Source organism: Dermacentor silvarum, chromosome 6, assembly GCF_013339745.2.
Source record: "Dermacentor silvarum isolate Dsil-2018 chromosome 6, BIME_Dsil_1.4, whole genome shotgun sequence".
In the NCBI taxonomy this organism is placed as follows: Eukaryota; Metazoa; Arthropoda; class Arachnida; order Ixodida; family Ixodidae; genus Dermacentor; species Dermacentor silvarum.
Window position 1 is genome coordinate 146,865,210 of NC_051159.1, and position 21,455 is coordinate 146,886,664.

At 47.1% G+C, this 21,455-nt stretch overlaps 1 protein-coding gene and 1 long non-coding RNA gene across 2 annotated transcripts in view; one reads left to right on the forward strand and one right to left on the reverse strand.

Annotated features, from left to right (window-relative positions):
* LOC125946423 (uncharacterized) overlaps positions 1–21,455 on the reverse strand; it is a 64,501-nt gene that overhangs the window by 20,512 nt on the left and 22,534 nt on the right. The gene's annotated exons all lie outside the window — the stretch shown is intronic.
* Positions 3,395–21,455, forward strand: part of LOC119456164 (cytochrome P450 3A24-like) — a 92,916-nt gene continuing 74,855 nt past the window's right edge. Inside the window, exons 1-4 of the mRNA XM_037717790.2 lie at positions 3,395–3,574; positions 8,937–9,033; positions 9,777–9,829; positions 15,110–15,206. Coding sequence (XP_037573718.1) covers positions 3,507–3,574; positions 8,937–9,033; positions 9,777–9,829; positions 15,110–15,206 — 315 coding nt within the window. The 5' untranslated portion in view covers positions 3,395–3,506. The remainder of the gene's footprint in view (positions 3,575–8,936; positions 9,034–9,776; positions 9,830–15,109; positions 15,207–21,455) is intronic.

The following is a 21,455-nucleotide window of genomic DNA, read 5'->3' on the forward strand; positions in this document are numbered from 1 at the left end:
CTCTCTGACGACGGCACTCTTGCTTGATTCGGGTCATGGCCGTATTCATGACCGGTTGCTCCTGTGTCGTAAGTAACATTAATACAAAAGGATCTACAGAGTTTTCACCGGTTTAACTATTCAGAGGCATCCCGTTGGCAAAAGATGTGGTTACAGTGGGAAAATGTTGCGCATTCTGCGCACTTGTTGCATAGAAAAATGTTGGCTTGGTGTCAACGCGACAACTTCAGTAACGTTGTTTGCTGGGCGAGTTGGTTCATATTGGCGGGTGGACGGGTCCAGCGAATAAAAAACAAACACAAAGAAGAAGAACAGGACAGGACAGGCGCCCAACTTGAGGCTCATCTGAGCGGAAGGAAGGAGCACAAACAAAAGCAATACCCCTCCTCCTCTTTCCGGAAGAAACAACGCAGTGGGAATAAATCAGAAGGCAAACGGCAAGGAGTGTAATTTTCTTATTGTTCCTGATATGGACTTTACGAACAACGCCACAAATCACCCCCCTCCTCTTCTTTCCCTGTCCGGCTTAAACACAAATTAAAAAAATATATATATATATAAAGTAGGCGGGCCATGTCCGCGCTCACTTTTGACACCTGCACAACACGAGTGCCGCGAGAACAGCGAGCTAGTATAGTATACTATAGTATAGTACTAGTATAGTATAGTGGAAGCGCAGTATCAAGTGAAAGAGCATATGATTGCGCATGTTGTAATCAATCGTAACTTTTTTTGAGTGCCCAAAGAAGAACACAGGACTGTGTCCGCGTTGTTGTCCGCGTTGTGTCCGCGATACTGCGAAGAAACGAGCACTGTGTCCGCGTTGTTCTTATCAGTCCTGTGTTCTTCTTTGTGTGCTAAAAAAACATTTTACTTCGCAGTATCGAACCGCACTAGGTGCGGGTGCACTCGCGATAAAGAAAAAAAAAAAAAGAAAACGTTTGACGCAAGCTGCGTGGTGTTTACATGTGAGTTGAACCATTTGCGAAAGCCCGCCAGCGACGCGATCGGGCTGCAGAGTTCCGTTCATTGCACGTGTCCTCTGCTTTCCTTCCTCGTTTCCCCTAGTCTTTTTTTTTTCTACTTTCTCTTTCTCTCTCTCTTTCTGCTGCGCTTTCACCGCGTTCTCGTACGCGACCTTCATCGGAGCCGAGCGAGCGCCGGAGGTTGATCCGCGTACATACGCAGCCACCGGGGCGCGCTCGTCCGGAACTGGAGGCGTCGTTTCGCGATCGGCGTGGGGGGGGGGGGGGGGGGGGGGGGTGAGTTGCAACGAGCCGTGCCAAGCCCTGTACGGCGGGTGCGACGCCAGCGATCGTGTGACACCTTGCTTTGATGATCAAACCTTTATTTTGTTCTCCTGGGTCGCACAAACTTGCATTTGTTTGCAGCTGTGAGAGTCACCCATTGGAGGATGGTGGGATTGGGCCTTCATTCGGACATTGTATGGCAGAATGACTTTCCTCTAAGAGCGTGAGAATGGATGATGCAAGTGTGTACTCTTCCGAATTATTCTGCAGCGGTAGATCCACGATTGTTGCGTCGACGAAGCCTTTTCTCAGCGAACACATGAAGGAGATGAAAGGCCACTTCTCATGAAAGGCTCAATCTCATAATGCTTAAGTTCCTGCAGTAGTATTAGTGTTATATTATAGTAGTAGTAGTAGCAGTAGTATCAGTAGTATATTATAGTAGTAGGTGCAGTAATTGCACTTAGCTCCTTGAACGAGCGCTGCACTCGACGACTTGCATCTGGAGACATGATGTTCCTTTTTTTTTCGGTATGATCCTTGTAATGCTGCACCAGATAACATCAACTTTTCTGTTTCTCATTTATTAGTCTCTCGGTTGCCCGGACTGCCAGTTGCTTGCGGCATCTGATGCATCAAATAACGAAAAAACGTGTTGCAAACATATTCCACAGAACTTTTCTGTTTCAGTTTTTTCACGAATTGAACATATTCATTATTGGATAGTTGTTTCCCAAATTTAGTATTCTGTCGGTTCGAAAATACGGCTATTCGAACAGGGGCCTTACTTTCATCCTTTGCAGCTCTGAATTATTTAGCAAGAGAGAAAGGCTGTTTATTGCTATCACCATTTAAGTCTTTACTAAAGGCAACATTGTGTGCTTTCATAACGTTTGATTGATGTCCGTGGCAAGTCCGCGTTTGTGCCAGAAACAGCTTCCCCCCCCCCCCCCCCCCCCCCGCCCGCTGGTTCTACGACAAAAAATACGATTGTGGATAACAGCGCGTCAGAGATGACTGTCCAAGCTTTTCAGAGCTGCGTTTTCTGGCACGGCATAGCGAGCCGCGAATCTTGCAGCCGAACCTGTACCGAGTTCCGCACAGCTTTGAGGAGCGGTTGAGAACGCTTCTGGAGAAAGAATGGAAGTCGGTGATCCTCACCATTTCGGCAAGCGATTTATAAAGGTTAAATGAAACAAAGGAACCACCTCAAGTAAGGGCAAAACACGGTTCGGGAAGTTTCCGGGGCCACGATGTTATTTCGGGCTTTATGAACATTTTCAATCTAAATGCTGTTTCAAGGTTTTCAATACCTAACGCAGCGGTTAAATTGAACGAAATGCTTTAACATGCATGGTTGTTGACACACGCCGCTCAAGCCAGAGGCCTGAAACGTACTTGTCTCCTACTGAAACGTGGCAGGCCATGTATCCAGGATCAAACATATGCGGACCAGGGGATGCGAGAAAACAAAAAAGGGAATGTTTTCGGTGTGCTGGTAAAAACCTGAAACTAGTTCATACTTCGTATTGCAAAATAGCTACGGCCAAGACCAGCAGCTCTGGGCCGTCCAGCAGGTCCTCGGGGCGCTCGAAATGCAGGGACCCAGCGAGCTAGCAACGGCGAGCGGAGACCGGCGCCGAGTAACGGCAACCTCTTAGACGACGGAGACCCTCGTCGGGGCGCGCGAGCGCCCAACTGCTGGCACAAATAAGGTTTGCTCCAATCCAATCAGTGCGCTCGTTACTTTCAGGTTGGCAGACTGAGTTGCTAAGAGATTTGGCTTTATCGCGGAACTCTTAGTCCACGTACTTTTGATGACGGGTGTTCGTTCTCTCCCTTAGCGCAGCGCACGTTCCGATGCCTGCATGTGCTACGGGCTGGAGGCGACCTTGAAAGCTCGCCGTTCGCCCACTACGTCCTTTTCTCGTTCGTTCGGGACACCCCCTTTCCACTCTCTCTCTCTCTCTCTCTCTCTCAGCAGCCGTATCCAGCGTTTGTGTAATCAGCGGGCCACGGGCAGTCTCCAGCTGAGGTTGACATCACTAGTTCGCGGAGAGTTCTGCGACACCGAGGATTCGCGCATAAACGCGACGGCGCGTGTTCGGTCGAGGAGCTGATATCTTTGCGCGTTTATCAAATCTGAGCGCATTCTTTTGTTCGGCGCGAAAACAAAGCCCCGTGGTGCACGCAGGGAGCTGGGAACGCCCCCTTCATTGCTCTCTGGGTCGTCGATACACGAGCACCTAGTGCAGCATGGCGTTGTTCCTGGGATTGCCGGAATGGCTTATACTCGCAGCGACCGCTTGTGTCCTTTTCTACCTGTGAGTACGTACGTTTGTTTAGTGTATCATAGTGAATAAAAACAAAATGAACAGAGTGAATTGGGCTATAGTTCTGAAAGTTCGTGAGGCGACAGAAATGTCACGATCGTTAAGGCTCTTCCGGTGTGGTCCGGACTTAAAGATTCGATTCGGGATTCCGATGTCTTGGACGTCAGCAGCAAGCGCTAGGACAAATTTAAATGATGCTGTTGCCAACTCTTTCCCAAGTTAGTCGCGTCAATGCTCAGAAAAAGGACGAAATAATTCTATGCACAGGTAATGATTTGCAGCCATTTAAGCTTTCAATATTCGGCAACATTTGGTTTTAATTGCTTAGGTGTGATGACACTGCTTTCAGTGTCGCGCTGCATAATTGTTGCCGGAATTTATCTCGCCTGAGCATCATTAAAACGCAATAAAGGACGTTCAGCTACAGGAAGCATCTGTGGGGTGGAAGGAACTAAACCTCCGACTAATCGCGGAGTAGACACAAAAATTTAAGATGTGCAAATTCGTGTCAAGTAGCTGAATTCCTCCATGAGCCATAAAGTGTGCGGTAATGCCGGCTGCCAGCCACCTCTCTGTTTCTATCTCATACCAGGCAATCACCGTCGCTTCCGAAGAATTGGCAATCGCGAATGAGGTAATATTTTCCATTGCAGCGCACACACGCCAGGGTGCCCTGGATGTCTGGAGCTATTGACCGATGGTCATTATAACTGGAGTAAGATAGTTACAGCTTTGGTGAAATTCGAAGTAGTCTTTTTCTGCTAATGAAGATAAACTCAGCGATGTAAACTGACATAAACTTAACCTCGAGTCTCTTTTTTACGAGAAAAGTGAGCCATGTCAACTTCCTTAAAACTGGAACTGAATTGTGGGCTTCAAAATCCTGAACATTGTGGGGTCTTAGAGTCCCACAGGAGACCGACCATGCACCGCGGTTTGAGCTTAGCGAGCCACAGGGCCGCGTCAGCCGTCGCCTCCAGCACCGCTGCACGCGAGCTCAGGCCGCAAGGGGCTAGCGAGCGACGCACGCAAGAACACAGTATTGCCCTAAGTTAACGGAAACCGTTTATTGTCACCGGCGGCACCTGCACTGCACAAACGCCACCTGGGGCGGCGAGGAGCCAAAGGGGTCCTGCACCAAGGGCGAAAATACAGGAATGGGCGCCTATCGCACCTCGCTGCGAGAGCACAGGCTCAAGCTTGGACACAACGCTAGGAAAAGTCCCGGCGGCTATGCTACTTGCTCTGGCGATAACCAATGGGCCAATTCGCGAGAGCTCGAGCTCGGCTCCTTCGGCTTCGGCCTTCGGCAAGTGCACCTCGGCCTGGTACGACCCCGCGCGAGCACTAGGCACTGTTCTTCGGCTTAGCGTCAGGAAAGGATCAGCACAAAGTACGCGCTCCCGGCACGGGCAAAGAAACCGTGCGCGAGCTCAAGTAGTAGTCACAAAGGTGTCGGCGGACGAGAGGAAAGCATGTACACCAGTGAGCAAAAGTATACGGCAGGGGCGTAGCCAGGGGGGGGGGGGGGGGGGGGGTTCAACCCCCCCACTTACCCACCCTTTGTTTTCGTCGCTTCGCGCTGACATAATTCATGAAACCAGTGCTACTATCACAATTTCATTCCTGGGCGCTTCTGTTTGGGTTGGTAATTTACAGCGAATCGTGTCTGCATATGGAAAAAACTGTCAGAGTGTTTGTCAAGGCTTTGACACTCTGTGAAGTTTCGGGCGAGGATGTGGCGGCCGCATTCTGAGGCAACAAATGCGGCAGCCGCATTTTAGATGATGGCGAAAACGCTCGAGGCCCGTTTACTGCACGTTAAAGACCCCAGGTGGTCGAAATATCCGGTATACATTTCCGCCGCTTCCCTTCAGGTGCCGGTCAGGCCACGCTCGCGCAGGATCTTAGGCTACGTTCACACTTGGTCTCGAAGCTGTCGGAAGCGGCAAAATCTTGCAAAAATTCCGCTCGCCTAGGCGGCAAAACAGGCAGAAAAACAGGCTGCGAGCCAAATTGGTCTCGGGCCGATTTTTTCGCCATGGCGAAGCGGAAACGCGGCGGAAAGTCGTTCTGCTTCACTGGAAGCTACACTAGCATGTAAACAACCGGTCGTAAAATTGAACATGGCACCAAAAGTGTAGGCTGTAATGCTGATCGACGCGATCAAGAACCAGCCCTTGCTCTACGACAAGAGTGGCACTAAAACGTACTGTCAGCAATACTCGCGATAGTATTCAACGTCGCGCGACCGGAGGTGCGGCAACGAAGCCTTGGCGTGACCCAACTTTTCGCGCTTTTGCAAAGCCAGGCGAACCCACCACCGCCGTTTCCGAGGTGTCCGCGTCTTCCGTTTATTCATTGTACATTTCTAGAAAACAAGTAGGTAGAAGTATAAAAGCCATTTCCTCTTCCACTTCCATGGCCGGCAATTGTTAGGCCGATTCCTCGTTGGCGCTCCATAATTCTCCTCGCACATGTACGGTATGTTGCAGAAGTCGCGGGGTGCTTTTCTCGTCGCGACGATAGATTGGGAGCGTAGGTCATAGGAAGCGCAGGCTTTGGCGAGCCCCAACACAAGGGCCAGCCCGGGTTTTAGCTGTGGTGTTCCCGTTGCCCCTTTGGTGTACTGGAGGCGCCGACAATACGAAATGATGAAATGTTATTACAACTTGTAAATAAAAGCTATTAAAGAAATATTATCACGCCTATGCACCAACCTGTGACTCAGCGCTACCGCGCCCGTGTGTCTACGGAGAATTACGGAACGCCAACGAGGAATTTACCGAAGGTCGCAGATGACACGCGAAGTTGCGTAAAATGATCACTTTTGATGACGGTACGTGGGTCAAATAATGAACATACCGCTCGAAATAATGCGATAATGAGCGCCACCACGCCGACAAACGTACGCAGACTAGATGGATCTGGACGAAAACGGCAGCGGCGGCCGCGGCGGTAGCAAAACAAATGTGAACAACTTGGACAGGTGCGGAAAAAATTTTCCGGCCACTTTGGCCTTTCCGCCCGCTTTGGCCTTTCCGCCCGCTTGCCGCTTCCCAAGTGTGAACGTAGGCTTAGTCTGCGCGAGAAACGTCTCTTGTTTGCGATTGCGCCCCTACGGAAGGCTGGTAATTACTGTTGTGTTGTTGAATCCCAAACCAGCAATTACGGAAGGCTGGTAGTTGCTGTTTTGTTGTGGAATCCCAAACCAGCAATGCACACACGAAGGGGTTGATGACAGCAGTGAAATTCCACCGACTCGCAATAGAATGCACGAAACAGACAGCCGACAAGCATGAATTACTGCTGTGCGCAGTACAGCGTAAGTAAACTCTTGTTGCAGGCGCTGGCAGTTTTCGTCGGAGTTCACGCGTCCTGATAAATTGATTATGTGCACTATGCACTGAACAATACCGGAGTTCATTCCTGCATCACTAGTACACCAATCAGTCTAGATTCTGTGAGGTACAAGGCCGCTTCCTGTTTGCACCGGCGTAAGTGAAGCAGAAATGAGTTGCACGCACTACTTAAAATGCGTACACATGCCATATCTATGCTGTGCGGTGAAATATTCTGTACAATTCTGAATCTGTTGACGTAAAGGCAAATAACGGCTGCACGCTCGCACACAGCGGAAAACACAGCGGCCCATGCACTTGCCGCAGGAAATGCAACCCTCTCGTATGAGGGAGCAGGGCGACGAACCCTTCGAAAAAAAAAGAAAAAAAAGAAAAAAAAAAACCTTACGCGTATTTGCGCGTATTTAAGTTTGCTAGCGCAAAGACGCAGCGAACAAGCTATTGCTATGGGAGTACGTATAGCCTGGTCACACGTGCATTTTCACGCGTATAGCCGTCCTTGACTTGTGAAACGCACTTCGCCTCGACGAGGACGACGCCATCTACGCTTAACGGAAATAAAAAATTACTGATGTCTTCTCCGATCGCACGGGTCGTCTCACTGATGCGTTTTCGAAGACTGGTCAATTCAGTGGCGCGATGAGAGACCATTGCTCCAAACGCCCACTGTACCTGTCGTACTTACTGTATTTACTGAGCTTACTTTACTTTTTACTTAATTTCTTCACAAGCACACGTGAGGGGGGGGGGGGAGGGGGGGGGGCGGTCCCATGTTATTGATATACATGTATAGAGTCTGCTTAAGCTACCGATATTTATTATCGATCACGTGACCTAGAGGAAAGCGGAAGCTTGCCCCCCCCCCCCCCCCCAAAAAAAAAAAAAAAAAAAAAATTTCTGGCTACGCCCCTGGTATACGGACCAGGGATTCCGCGATAAAGCCGATTTTTTCAACTGCCTACGAATGCAACTACAAATTGAGGACTGCGGTGCAAACTTGGCATTGCGAACTTTTCAGTGTACTCGTTAATTTCAGTTTATGCATGTTAATTACAAAGAAAGTCAGCTTTTTCGGCGACCCTGTGGTCCGAATACTTTTGCTCACGGGTGTACGTACCCTGCGCTGGCCCCGGAGATAAGAGCGCCACGCTCAGCAACTTGCAGTGGAACGCGGCCGCGCAGTGACGTCAGCGCCCCGCCCCCATCTCACTCCACTGCGAGTGGAGCGCCACCGCTGAAACCAGTTGGAAGCGGGCGGGGATAGGCGGGGGAAGGCCGACAGGTGGAGCCCGCGCGATCGATGACGCCGGCGCATTCCTCAATCCCCATGAAATGCACAGTGGGTTGAGGGACGCCTCAGTGGAGGGCTCCGGATTAATTTTGCTTCCAGGTTCTTTTTTTGCAAGGCGGAGGCCATTGAGCCAGATGCGACGCTTTTTGGGATCCTTGGGCATTTATTCTCCACGCCGACGCTAGCCATGATTATAGCGCAATTAGCCACGGATAAAACTCACAACCTAAAGCTTGAGTTCCGTGCACAACGCAAGCTGCAGACCACCAGAGCACAAAGTTTGTAGTACCAATTAAATCTTGTGACAAACTAAAGCTCATGACATCGCACTTATTATTCGATCTTGTTAAATAATTATTGCTTTACAGGAGTTGTCTTTTCCTCTTATGCGTGTTCCATTAGAAACACATTAGGCATAGCAGAGCACTGAAACAGTTCTTAAATACAGTAGAAGCCGCGGAATACTTAACGCCACATATACGCGTAACCAGCACTATTGCTAAAATAGTTGATGGAAATTTCTAAAAACTTGATTGCTCTTTTGATCGCTTTTTTGTTACGATGTGCAAGATAATGTTTTCTAGTAAAATACAAAAAGTCTCTGCGATATTAGATTGGTTTCGAAAAGGTTGACTGTACGCGGAGGCAAATTTATTGAGTATTTTGATATGGATTTATTTACTATTCACTAATTTCGCAGCTATGCTTCTCGGAATCGCAACTACTGGAAGAATCAAAACATTCCATCAGAGCCATTTGCCCTCATATTCGGTCCTTCGTTGAAGCTTTTCTACAAAGTAAGTCACAATCGATATGACAATTTTCTATTCAACACGTAATATGTCATTGAAAAGGCCGGAATAATGCTTTTACCGCCCAGTTTGACATGCATGTAGACATTATTTTAAGTTGACTTTGAAGTTATGCTTGTCTCGGCGATCAATTCATAAGATCATATGATGAGAAAGCCATCACTACGGCATTTGGTTATACATGCGAAGAATACTGCGCAATGAAATTTTCAATAAATTGGTAAATTTTGCACGTTGATTGCGCGACTAATAAAAAAATAATGTTTACACGTGCGGTTAATGAGACCTGCCTAGTATGCAGTCCAAACCTAAAATGTACTATCTATTTTACTGTACAAAAAATAAGCCACTCACCAAAGTTCACAAATAATTTCGATTGGTTTTGTGGCCCTTACTTATGAAATAGCCATCTATGACTTGGCAGCTCTTCGTTGAGGCAGAGGCATCGCCAAAGTTTAGTCATAATTCAGTACTCTGTTTTCTCGATGTACCATCGTCCTGTGCTCTAAGGCGCAGTGAATTGCAGCGTAAAGGTCACAGTCTTATTCCACATGTTAACAAGTATCTCTTTAATTTGTTGACAAGAGCCCCAAATGGGGTTTAGCGCAGAAAACGAAGCCGGTTCAGAAGACCTTGGCTTGAAGACATGTTGCAATATGTAATGAACAAAGCTTCATTGTGACGGCAGTTGCTGATTTTAGTTTTCTCTGTTTATGCTTGATTTACAGGCCATCCACGACATTGACGAGGCGCGGTATCGGAAATATGGCAAGTTCTTTGGGTAAGATAAGTTCTGACTATCGCATTTCAAATAGTCTTGAATTGAAAGAGAATGAAGTTTTGAACAACGAATATGCAGTAGCAATTTTTAAACCTATATTTGAAGAATAGATATTTTTGATAATAGGTTGTCTAGAGCGTATTACAGTGCTTTATTTTCTTTTTTTCCCAGCCAAGAAATGATGCAATTAAATATGCTTCAACACAAGAAGGCTAACACCAAAATAGAACCACTTGGAACTATCCACCCCCCCCCCCCAAAAAAAAAAAATAAATAAAATAAAATAAAATCGTATAGTATTGAGAATTCGAGCGTATGTGGGAGTGATGAGGATTATGCATGTGCAAGCTATAAAAGTGTGAAGTTATCTGGGTGTGTTGTGTGAAAATATTAAAGTTCCGTTAGCGGCTTGCCGATCAAGTTCCGGAATCCAAAGAGGCAGCGCGAAAGAGCCACTCTGTGCATTGCTTTGACAGTTTCTACAAATAGGAACTGCAATATAAAGAACGTGCTGACGAAATTTAAAACTTCGAGTTTCACTGAAGGAGCCAAAGGAAATTAATAATGCTGTACTAATTGGGATGGGCCTCTGGACAGAACCTTGCTGTAAGCGAATAAGTCGCTATTTGCGACGTAAAATTGCTGTGTAGGACTTGAGTTTGTACTTGAAAGAACATGTTGCAACGTTCAGGGCTTGTCTAGTAATTAAGAGAGTCACAACTAAGCATTGATTAAGGTGCAGCGGGTACCACAAACGCGCCCGTTCGAGTATTCAAACAACTTCGAAACTGTCGCGGTGAGAGAACGTAGTGATGTTTCGAGCTGAAACTTTGTTCACATGCAGTTCAGGTCATCTATGCATTGAAGCGCGCGTTGAACGTTGGCTTAATTTCGGGTTGGTAAACGTTAATTTCAGAGACTTTTATTTGCAAGAGGGCGGGCTAGCGTGCTCACTGACATGGGAGAACGTTGCGCATATCGAGAATTACGTACTCTGCTGGCGCGGGTGGAGCCACGGCAGCGCTTTCGTTAGCGTTTGGAAAAGTACGCATGTGACAGAAGTGACGGCATTACTATAGCCGACGACAACTTTGTGTGGTTGCATAGCCAAAGCTACGCGCCCGCGCTCGCATTTGATTTTGTGTTAATTATTACCCCAAGTGGTGCCGACCTGACCAGAAAGCCGGAAAACTAGGAACAGCGAGAAACGGAAATTATTTTCCTAAGCAAGCTTTTTATTTATGAAACAAATCTTGAAAAAAAAAGGTCAATGTAATAAGTGATATGATTTCTTTTACGGTAGTGTGGTTCCAGTTGCTTACATTCACGGACTACATGCAGATGCGCAGTAAAAACATGTGTGCTTCGGCACGGCAGTTTTTGCTGCACTGCCACATGAAGTTGTCGCCGGGCACATAGCGTTTATATAGCGTGTAGACACAAACATAAGGACTTAGAGTTAGCAGTGCGTGATACACACTGCGTATGCTCAGCACGTAAGCGGCGCTAACGCTCTTGCGAGCATGTCTATGTTAGGAGGAACCCCACGTAGAGGAACATGGAGGCAGCCCTCGAAGTGACCGTACACTTCAGATCTATTAAGTCACAGTCCTGTACGATCTTTAGCCCATTCCTTCCCAAATGATGCACGTAATCGCGTCATAATTGTCTCATGCTTCGACAGCAACCTTTTTGTGACAATTATTCTCCTTATTATAATTATTATTGAAGATGCTTCAAAGATTCGTTTGCAATATTTTGGCGGTTTAGGATTAACAGGAGTGGCTGCATGTATTCGCTGCATACACAGCGTCTGAAATGTTGCGGTTGGAGTCGCAAGCTACGCGTGCTGCCAAATATCAAAAGCAACAGCTTACGAATTTCTGCTTGTACTTTATATTTTATATAGATTCCACCACAAACTAAATTTTATGAGATGGTTCAGTTGATGGGGGGTGGTCGACGGAGCTGTGCAGATAAAGCCGAACCGCATATGGTCAGGTTCATATTGCTGCAGAGAACTGTACATCGTCCCACGTGTACTCAGTAATCATTCTCTCCCTATTTTAGGGGCGAAGCTCCTTAGGGTGTGGGTCGTTCCCTCCTCTGTAGTAGTAGTAGTAGTAGTAGTAGTAGTAGTAGTAGTAGTAGTAGTAGTAGTAGTAGTAGTAGTATGTAGCCACCTCTAGTTTATGAATTGCTCAATAGATGGCGTTGTGTGTCCGTATATGTATGTATACCCATATATACGTATATATGTATATGTATAGTATAACCGGAAGTCGACTTCCGCCTCCGTTTCCACTTCCGGTTCCCCTTCGGCTTCCAGAGAACGCTTCCGGCGTTTTTCTCTCTCGTCCGTAGCTAGGTGCGCTGCGGTGCACAAGGGCGTTCGTTCCCGACGTGCGTTCTCCTTCTCTCGTTCCCGACTTGCGCTCTCTTTCTTTCTTGTCCGTCGCTAGGGGCGCTGCGGTGCACAAGGGCGTTCGTTCCCGATGCGCGCTCTCTTTCTCGTTCCCGACGCGCGCTCTCTTTCGTCCGTAGCTGTGGTTTACCCGAATGATCCCCCGGAGATTCGCCCCACTCATCATCATTCACCCCGTGGATATGCTGTGATTTTTTTTCTCTTTCTGTTCCCCCTTTTCCTTACCTCTAGTGCAGGGTAGCAAACCGGACGCTCTTCTGGTTGACCTCCCTGCTCCCTCTCCTTGCTCTCTCTCTCGCTCTCTCTCTCCGCATGCCAGTTATGAGGACACTCGCGCGGTACCGTGCGACTCGCCTCATCGCATCCCCAGTAGAAGAGCACCTGCAGCACCGCCTCCCAGCATGGCGAGCCAGCGCGTGTATCTCGGGCACGCGCACGCTACAGCGCCCGAGTCCCCCGTCCAATCAGAAGTCACTGCTTTGCTCTTGGCCATCGGGACGCGTGAAAGTGTGTTCGTTGTAGGGACGTTGTTCGTAGTGTTGAATAGACTCCAGTTAACTCGGCTTGCAAATTGTGTGAAAGTGTTTTAGTCTTGAGATTGCTGCCACAAGTTCACCCACAATAAATAAGTTTGTTTAGCGTGCTTCGTGGAAGAGTGCTACAATATTTGGTGTGTACTTGATTAACTTGTACTTTGTGAATTTGTGTATATGTGCGGCGTCGGGGCTGTTTGTATTCCTGTTAGCGTTGCGCTCGCTTCCGCTTTACTAAAGCATTAACTCGAACCGTGCTCTATACAGAGTGCGATAGCGCTAGCGTTGCGTCGCCCGCTTACGCCAAACATTTTACGCTATACTAAAGCTCTCTGTACTGTCGTGTTTTCATCAAACGAAATGGCATAAACTTTTGCCAGCCTAAGCCACCGAAAGGAAGTGATTTGGTGATTCTGGCCGAAAGCTTGTTGGAATAACCGTTTGCTTCAAAATTTACTAGGGGAAAGAGTAGCGCTGCTATCTGTCAACTAAATGTGACAATTTTGGTATACTAGTCCTACATGGATATGTCTATGCTTCATGCTTGTGTCTTCAGATGTTCTCGTGGCGCTATCTTCCCGCTTTTTTTATTCCTCTTAATTCCAAGCAATTAGAATGTTCTCAACATTGCAACACTAAACAAAGTATCTGCGTACGCACGTAATCATTCGGAATGGTTTCATTTATAACGCCCTGCTTTGTTGCAAATCATTGATTTGCCAAGTCGGAAAGCCGTTTGAAACCAAAAGTGTGTAGTTAAGCAAATTCGTATACAGCCATTCATTTTCAGGGTGACTAAACGGCCATAGCTGCAGCTATGGCCGTTTATTAGAGTGAGAGTGCCCTCGTGCAATTTTTGAAAGAAACGTTTCGAAGAAAATGCCTTGAAGAACATGCCAGCAACTGTTCAAAGATGCAAGTTGTTTGCAGGAGCGCGGAAATGTTTCCTGCAGACTGCCGGCTGTTCAGCGGAATTAAGAAGTGGGGAAAGGGTAGCTAGTCCCATGGTCCCACGAGTCTGCAGCTGTTTATCTTGATCATCATCAGCCTATATTTATGTCCACTGCAGGACGAAGGCCGCTCCCTGTGATCTCCAATCACCCCTGTCTTGTGCTAGCTGATTCCTAATTGCGCCTGCAAATTTCCTAACTTCATCACCCCACTTAGTTTTCTGCCATCCTCGACTGCATGCGCTTCCCTTCTCTTGGTATCCATTCTGCAACTCTAATGGTCCACCGGTTATCCATCCTATGCATTACAGGGCCTGCCCAGCTCCATTTTTCCCGCTTAATGTCAACTAGAATATCGGCTATCCCCGTTTGCTCTCTGATCCACACCGTTCTCTTCCTGTCTCTTAACGTTAGGCCTAGCATTCTTCTTTCCATCGCTCTTTGTGCGGTCATTTTTCCCCCCATAAAATTGCATTAAAGACCCCACGTCTTCATTGCTGCACTCCAAGGGTGAAAGTGCCCTATAAAATTGATTTGGAACGGAGACACACATGTGCCGATGGACCAGGCGCTGAAATTTAAATACTTATAATACGTGTTATGGGGGGGGGGGGGGGGGGGGTTGGTGGTAAAAAAAAACAAAAGAAAAACAAAGTGAGTGCTTCGAAAAGAACTTTGCAGCACTCACGAAGATTTGTCATGCTGTTTATTTTTTGTTACCATCTTTACGTGCGTATCAACATTCCAGGCGCATTTCTATATCGTCATATCGATAATATCATCACCGCGCGCTGTATGATAAATGTGCGCGGAAAAGACTTGCGAGGGTGAGCCAACGATGGTGGCTCAATCTCGCGCGTGAAAGGGAAGGAAGCCGTGAGGAAGCGCGTCGTCTTTTGTCGCGCGCAAGAAACGGCGGAAGGCACCGAGGGGAGAGGAAGGAGGGGGGGGGGGGGGTATACTTCGGCGGCTGCTGCGTATGACGCGGCCGCGCGATCTGCGATCTTGAAAGCCATCTGCGATGGGGACAGAGTGCGCCGAGTGGTGATAGCTTCATGTGCGCTGTGTTTTCGCCGCTTAGTTGGCGTTGAAGCGAGGGGCGGCATGAAGGTCAAATCGTTCGCTGCTGCCGCCACGCTTCCACACTCCAGCGTTTTGACCGCGGAAGTCATCGAGTGAGATGTGTTTGTTTGCTTGTGCACGCGTGACACCATCTTGTTAATTTAGTTTGTAAGCGAATGTTTACGAGCTTATTCGGTCGACAAAACTACTCTTCTTACTTCGAATAGCTGTCTACTAATTTGCTATCGCAATCGATGCTTCGTCTTTTGTGGTGAAACTGAGACTTTTTTATTACTACCTTTACGTGCAGGGCCTTCGAGTCTAACAAGCTCGTACTGTTTGTCGCCGAGCCCGAATTGGTGAAGCAGGTCCTAGTAAAGGATTTCCCATCCCTCCCAAACAGAAGGGTGAGTACATTTCAGAAAAAAAAACAATAAATAAGTATTGAACTGAGTTGTTTGAATAAAGTTACCTGACAAATTATTTTCTTTAAGTTGATGGTTAATTCTGGCGTAGTGAGGCAAGAAAGACGAGGTGCGTGCATGAAAAACCAACCTAGAAAGGGTTGCAAAAGGAAACATAAAGACGAAGCTACAACAAAAATGAATAGTTGACGACAAAATTAATGCGGAACCGAAGTAAATTTATTTCTCCTCAAGAAATATGTTTAGAAGCCAAGGAGTTCATTATGATTATAGGCCTTGCGTTGGGATTATGCGACAGTTTTTGAACATGGCAAGAAAATGCTAGCGATGTGTACACAACGCTGCATTGAACATGCCAGCCAAATACTATTCCGCTGCATGCAACAGGGAGCCTGCAATCTCGTATAAAGTGCCCCTCAATCTAATTTGAGACTTCCAGGTCTCCCTAACATGTCCTACCTTTGACGTCATAGACAAGAGCGCGACAGCCCATAGACACCAGTCATTGGGCAATTGTTCATGACCATGAGTTACTCCCAAACAAAAGCTCGCGCACACATTGTTTCTCCAATCCTTTAGCAAATAGGGAAGCGGCGTTTAACGCGTCCTATCCGCTCTGTCACCGCTCCTTCGTCACATGCTGGCACCTTTGTCAGACGCCAACATTAAGGGCCCATTCACACTTGCGACTGGCGACCAGAAAACTACTCAAGACGAACGATGTTCACACTTACAAATTCGACGGACGAGTGGCTAAACCGAAATGTATCACGATATGCCGTTCACGTCTGCTTCATGTCAACGCCGCGTAAAATAAGCGTCAGCCTATACGGACGTCCTGTTCCTTCGCATCTGATTGGTTCAGCTGTTCTGCGACTACGGTCGCGCGACTGAAAAATCTAGCAGTGAGCGACTGGCCCGAAATGGTCGCATTTCGAGAAAAGCGACCATTTGCGACTACTTGCGACTGGTCGCTTTGCGACCAACTTGGTCGCGCGACCTCGCCTAGTCGCAAGTGTGAATGGGCCTTAAGGGTTATCAAAAAAGCACCGCCGAAAGAAGAAAACGCAAGAACGGTGCAGTCGGCTCAGTGGTCTTTAAGGTACCCCAGGGCTTCATTGCTATAGGTGCTGCCTCAGCTGAGAATAACGTTACGTCGTGGATAAATGGGAAAGGTTAACATTGTGCTTCTTATATGTCTCCGTTTTGAACAGGTTCTGAAAAAAAAAAATTTCGGCAGGGATACTTAAAACTGATCACGTGTGGGAATGCGAAAGCAGTAAAGTGCATTTGGTGAAATGTGTTTTTCGCGCGTTTCTTACTCGCACAAGCTGTCGTCTGCGTTCTAACGGCGCCTCGGTAGGGCCAAATTAAAACGCGCCAAGCGTCTCAAGGCGCTCGCTTGCCCGCGGGGAGTTCTTAACTCGAAAGGCCGCTCAGCGCCGTTCAATTGGACGTTAATGCTTTTTACTGCGAAAGCATTACATATCCCATGAAGCGGAAAATGCGGCGTCCGGCGTTAACGTCCGGTGGTACCAAAAACCCACGTGACCAAGGGATGACGTCACGTTTCAATGTCAATAAAAACCGAACTGGCGAACCCCCGAAATTGACTTTGCCCAATTCGAAAACTGAGTTGACCGACGTTTAAGAGCAACCTGGCCCACCCTCAAACTGACGTTGCCCAAATGGAGCCCATGACCAACTAATCACGTCATATGACATAGTCACGTGACCAAGTAAGAACCTTCAGTTGCAAGGTCACATGACCAAGTGAATACGTAATGTGACTGTGTCACGTGACATCGACATCGAAATCGTACGGACGTCGATATAGTTGACACGACCAGAATGATTTCGCTTCCAATGTACGTAAGGAGACTGCAGTGCCTCTCTAACTTATATTTTATGCACACATTTTATACACTGATGACGTGGCGCCACCTCCTCCCCGTTGGCTGCGCCGTCACGTGAGCAATGACGCACACACTAGGCACACCTTTAGTCATCGAGAACCGTGGAGCCGCCGTGTCGTCGGGGAAGCGTGTTCATCTCGCACTCCGGAGGTCCGGGTTGGATTCCCACCCAGACTGAAATTTCCCAAATTTTCTTTTCAAACGCATTAATTTACTTTCTTTACAGGAACCTCCAGGTCAATCCGAGCATTTTTGATGTCTTTTTACTCTTTGCGTCGTCAGCCATTTTTGGCACCATCTGTAGTTCAGGCAGGCGACAATGACGGATTTTCGCGTAATGGTGCATACAACTGCGGAAGTACAGGTATTCATCGAAAGGCATCGCACTCAGTTCAATGTGTATTAAGTTGAACAGGGCTGGGCAAAGATACTTTCTAATGCGATACAGAAACAAGATACGGAGCCAACAAGTATTAATGCGATTTGGTTAGGGGCGACGTGTCGCAGAAAATCCGGCGTCGGTGTCGGCGTCGGTGTCGGAAAAAATGATCCCGACCCCTCCCCCCTCCCGGGCAGGGGGGGGGGGGGGGGCGGGAAATTCAAGACGATTGAATTTCTCACAGTGAAATCCGTCAGCAAAATGGTTACGTACGACTTAGCCACAACCTACGGACATGGTGGCGTCGGATTGTAATTTGAATGTACGGGAAAACATAATTCTGTTACGAGGGAACACAAACCCCTTTTCCAGCATTTCTACCATACCAACAGCGGCGCACTCGGGTACATTACTTGCGAAAATTATATCCAGATGGCGCTCGCATCCTCGGCAGGTCAAATTGGGACTTCGCCTGTGTAATGCGTTTTGGACACGCGCGCACGTCGGGGCAATAGCACACAATAAAATAATGAAAAACGTCCTAGGGCCTTCACATTTTTTTTATAAGACGACTTATATTACCCCTGGAAAAACGTGTTCCCATCAATGCATTTCTGTTTAAAAGTGAAGCTGACTTTAAGGGGATCTGTGTAAGCTTAGTCTTTGTAAGCTGTCTTTCCAACGCTGTGCGAAAGAAGCTGTGAAGCCTAGTCACAAAGGAAAATGCAATGCGAACGGGGCTCGATAACGCGATCGCGTTCCACTCTTAAAGGCGAAGCTTAGGCGTACTCCAATTTTTTGAAGTAGAGATACAATATACTGGCAGATTATTAGTAAGCGATATGATACTTGCCAATTGTATCTTAAAAGTATCTTAAAATACTTCGATACAACTGTTTTTAATTATGGCTCTGCCAGCTATAGGTCCGCTGCAATCTTATAGTTGTTTGATATTTTTTCTCTCCCGCCAGCCGTTCCTTTCAAGTTTACTTTATTAACATGTAAATATTTTCGACATTATAATAAGTTATTTAATTGCCATTCCGCCACAGTCCATGGGGCTGACCTGACTTGCGTCAGATAAACGCAGGCACGTTGCGCAATCAACAATTTTTCCATACTTGATTTATGCTGGCTAAGATGCACTGCTTTATGGTCCAATCATAAAGCCGATTGGCATCTTATTTTATTGCATACTCGTTCGCACATGTTTGTACTTCTTCCATACTAAACTTCAGTGTATAATCTGCATATTACGGAATGAATAGGGTGCGCACGTTCTACGGGCGTAAGGTTGTTTATAAACAATACATCACACTGTGCACTTTTCGTTTTTTGCCTGTGTAAAGGACGGTACATGTAGTATAGTATCAAACTGCTTGCTGTAGCTTTTGCAAGGCTGTGTTATGGGCGCATCATTGTCCACGCAAGCTCTCACCTGCGTTCTATCTCCGCCTTGGTAAGGTCCCATGAAAACGCGCCAAACGTTTCAACGCGCCACTCCCTTGCCCGCGAGTTGTTCATAACTCGTACACTCAGCAGCATTCAATTGGACATTGGGCCACCGCAAAATCTCTAGTTGGCCCACACCTAAATTTGAAGTTGGCCCACCCACTATTTAAGTAGGTCAACCCTCAAATTTCAAGTTGGCCCAACCCCACTTTTCAGTTGAGCCAACCCCAAATTTCTAGTTGGCTCACACTGAAATTGAAATTGACCCACCCCCAATTTAAGTTGGGCCACCTAAACACCTAAATTTCGAGTTGACTCATCCCTAAATTTAAGTTAGCCCACATGCAAATTTTAAGTTGGCCTATCCCAAAATTTTAAGTTGGCCCAACTCTAAATTTCAGTTTGCCTACGCCCAACGGCCAAATTTCAAGGTTATCCCACTTCCAAATTTCAAGTTGCCTTACCGCCACATTTCAGTCGGCCCACCCACACATTTTAAGTTGGCCCACCCTTATATTCCAAGTCGGCCCAATCCCAAATTTAAAGTCGGCCGATCCCAAGTTTCAGTTGGCTTACCCCTACTATAAGCTTCCCCATGCATAGTCTATGGAGCCCTCTGTATCTCTCCGGGTATTCTATTTTTTAACACGAAAATGTTTTATCCTGGGTGTTTCACGACGGATTTCCGGCAACGGATGTGATAATCGTCATCTAGGAGCGGTGAAGCGAAGCACTGCATTGTGACACTAACGAGCGCCGACAGGAAGCACTTCGGTAGTCGCAGCACAGCGGAGGGTCCAACGCGGTGTAGCCATAGAATAAACAATCAAGTATAGCCGCGTGCATAGTTTCATACAATAAATATAGAATAAAAACATTATCAATGTTTTTCGACGGCAGGATTCGAACACAGGAGCTCTGGAAGAAAAACCCGATGTGAAAACCATTATGCTATGGATGAACGCCTCGACACGCAAGATAAAATGCCCTTATGAATTTATCACGGGCAAGCCAGTGCATTTGAGACGCTGCGCGTTTGGATCGTTGTAATTAGTAGCAAGTGTGCGTGTTCGCAGCGTCTTCTGTACTTCGAAAAGTATACATTGCTCGGAAATTTACAATAATGAAGGCATATGAAGCGCAACAAACAGAGTCACATGAACGTCTACATCCACAAGCATGAAGATCGGACAAATTCATGTGCTTCCCATAATTCCCATGGTGGCTGAACGATTGCATCGCCAGAGCGTGTGGCCCCGTGGAGGCAGTTACCGCACATAGTTTGGCCATATAGGTGTTCTCTGGTGGAAGTTGAAGTTGAAGTTGGGGTTGGTCCTCTGCGAACTCGAGGGAGCGCAGGAGGTCAATACCTTGTATGTGACCCAAAGATTTACCACGAAGTAAAGCAACGGAGGATGGGAGCCAGTTGGAAGCTAACATGGTTGTATCACCCGATTCAATGCTAAGTAGGGCAAATGGCAGTCGCAGGCCGCGACGGCGGGGAAGTACTTGTGATGGGGCAAACAGAACAGTTCCGTCTGGGGCGGACATACAGGTGGGGACATACGGTCAATGTTTGCGGGGCAATATGTGTGTCTGCAGCAATGACAAGTTTGTGAGCGTCGCGAATTTGACCCACCGAAAGACAGGTTTTCAGTGGCGTAAGGGCCGCTTCTGCACGGGAGCAGTCTATGATGGCGCGATGACACGAAAGGATGTCCTATCTGAGAATAGCGTCGTGGGAGCATGACGGCAGCACGAAAAACTTTGTGACATAAAGTTCACCTTGAATAATTAAACGTGTGGTGCACACAGCTGAATGCGCAATGCACTGTGAGCTGGCAGTGTGGAGCATTAGTCCTGAGAGCGACGTGGTCGCTTTTTTGATCTTGCGGCATAGGTTCTCGCAGATAACCGAAACGGCGGCCCCTGTGTCAATAAGCGCTAGTACGGCGGTTCCTTCAAATCGACGTCGGCAACGTTTTGCGGTGGAGATCTTAACTTTGAAAATTATGCATTTTTGTGCACGTACAAGGCATTACAGTTTTCGAGTGACTCGGCAAAGGTACTCGCCAAAGAATGGGTACTCGCCACAGAATGCTTACGCATTAAAACACATGTGTATGAAGCACATTAAAATTAAATTCTCCGGTGTTAGGAGCTAAATAAACGATTTGGTGATGAGGCACGCTATAGTGTGGGGCTTATGGTTAATTTTGACCACCTGAGCTTTTTAATGTGTAAGCATTCTTTGGCGAGTACCCTAATCCCGCCACGCGAAAATTATAGTGCATTGTATTTGCACAAAAATGCGTAATTTGCAAACTTAAGACATTTAATTGTAATGATAATGTAAATGCAGATGATTGGTTCGTTATAAGCCTTAAGGGAACAATCTAAAAGCAAATTGAAAATAGAATATCCATAGAGATACATAGAGCTCCATAGAAAATACATGGGGAAGCTTATAGTAGGGGTGAGCAA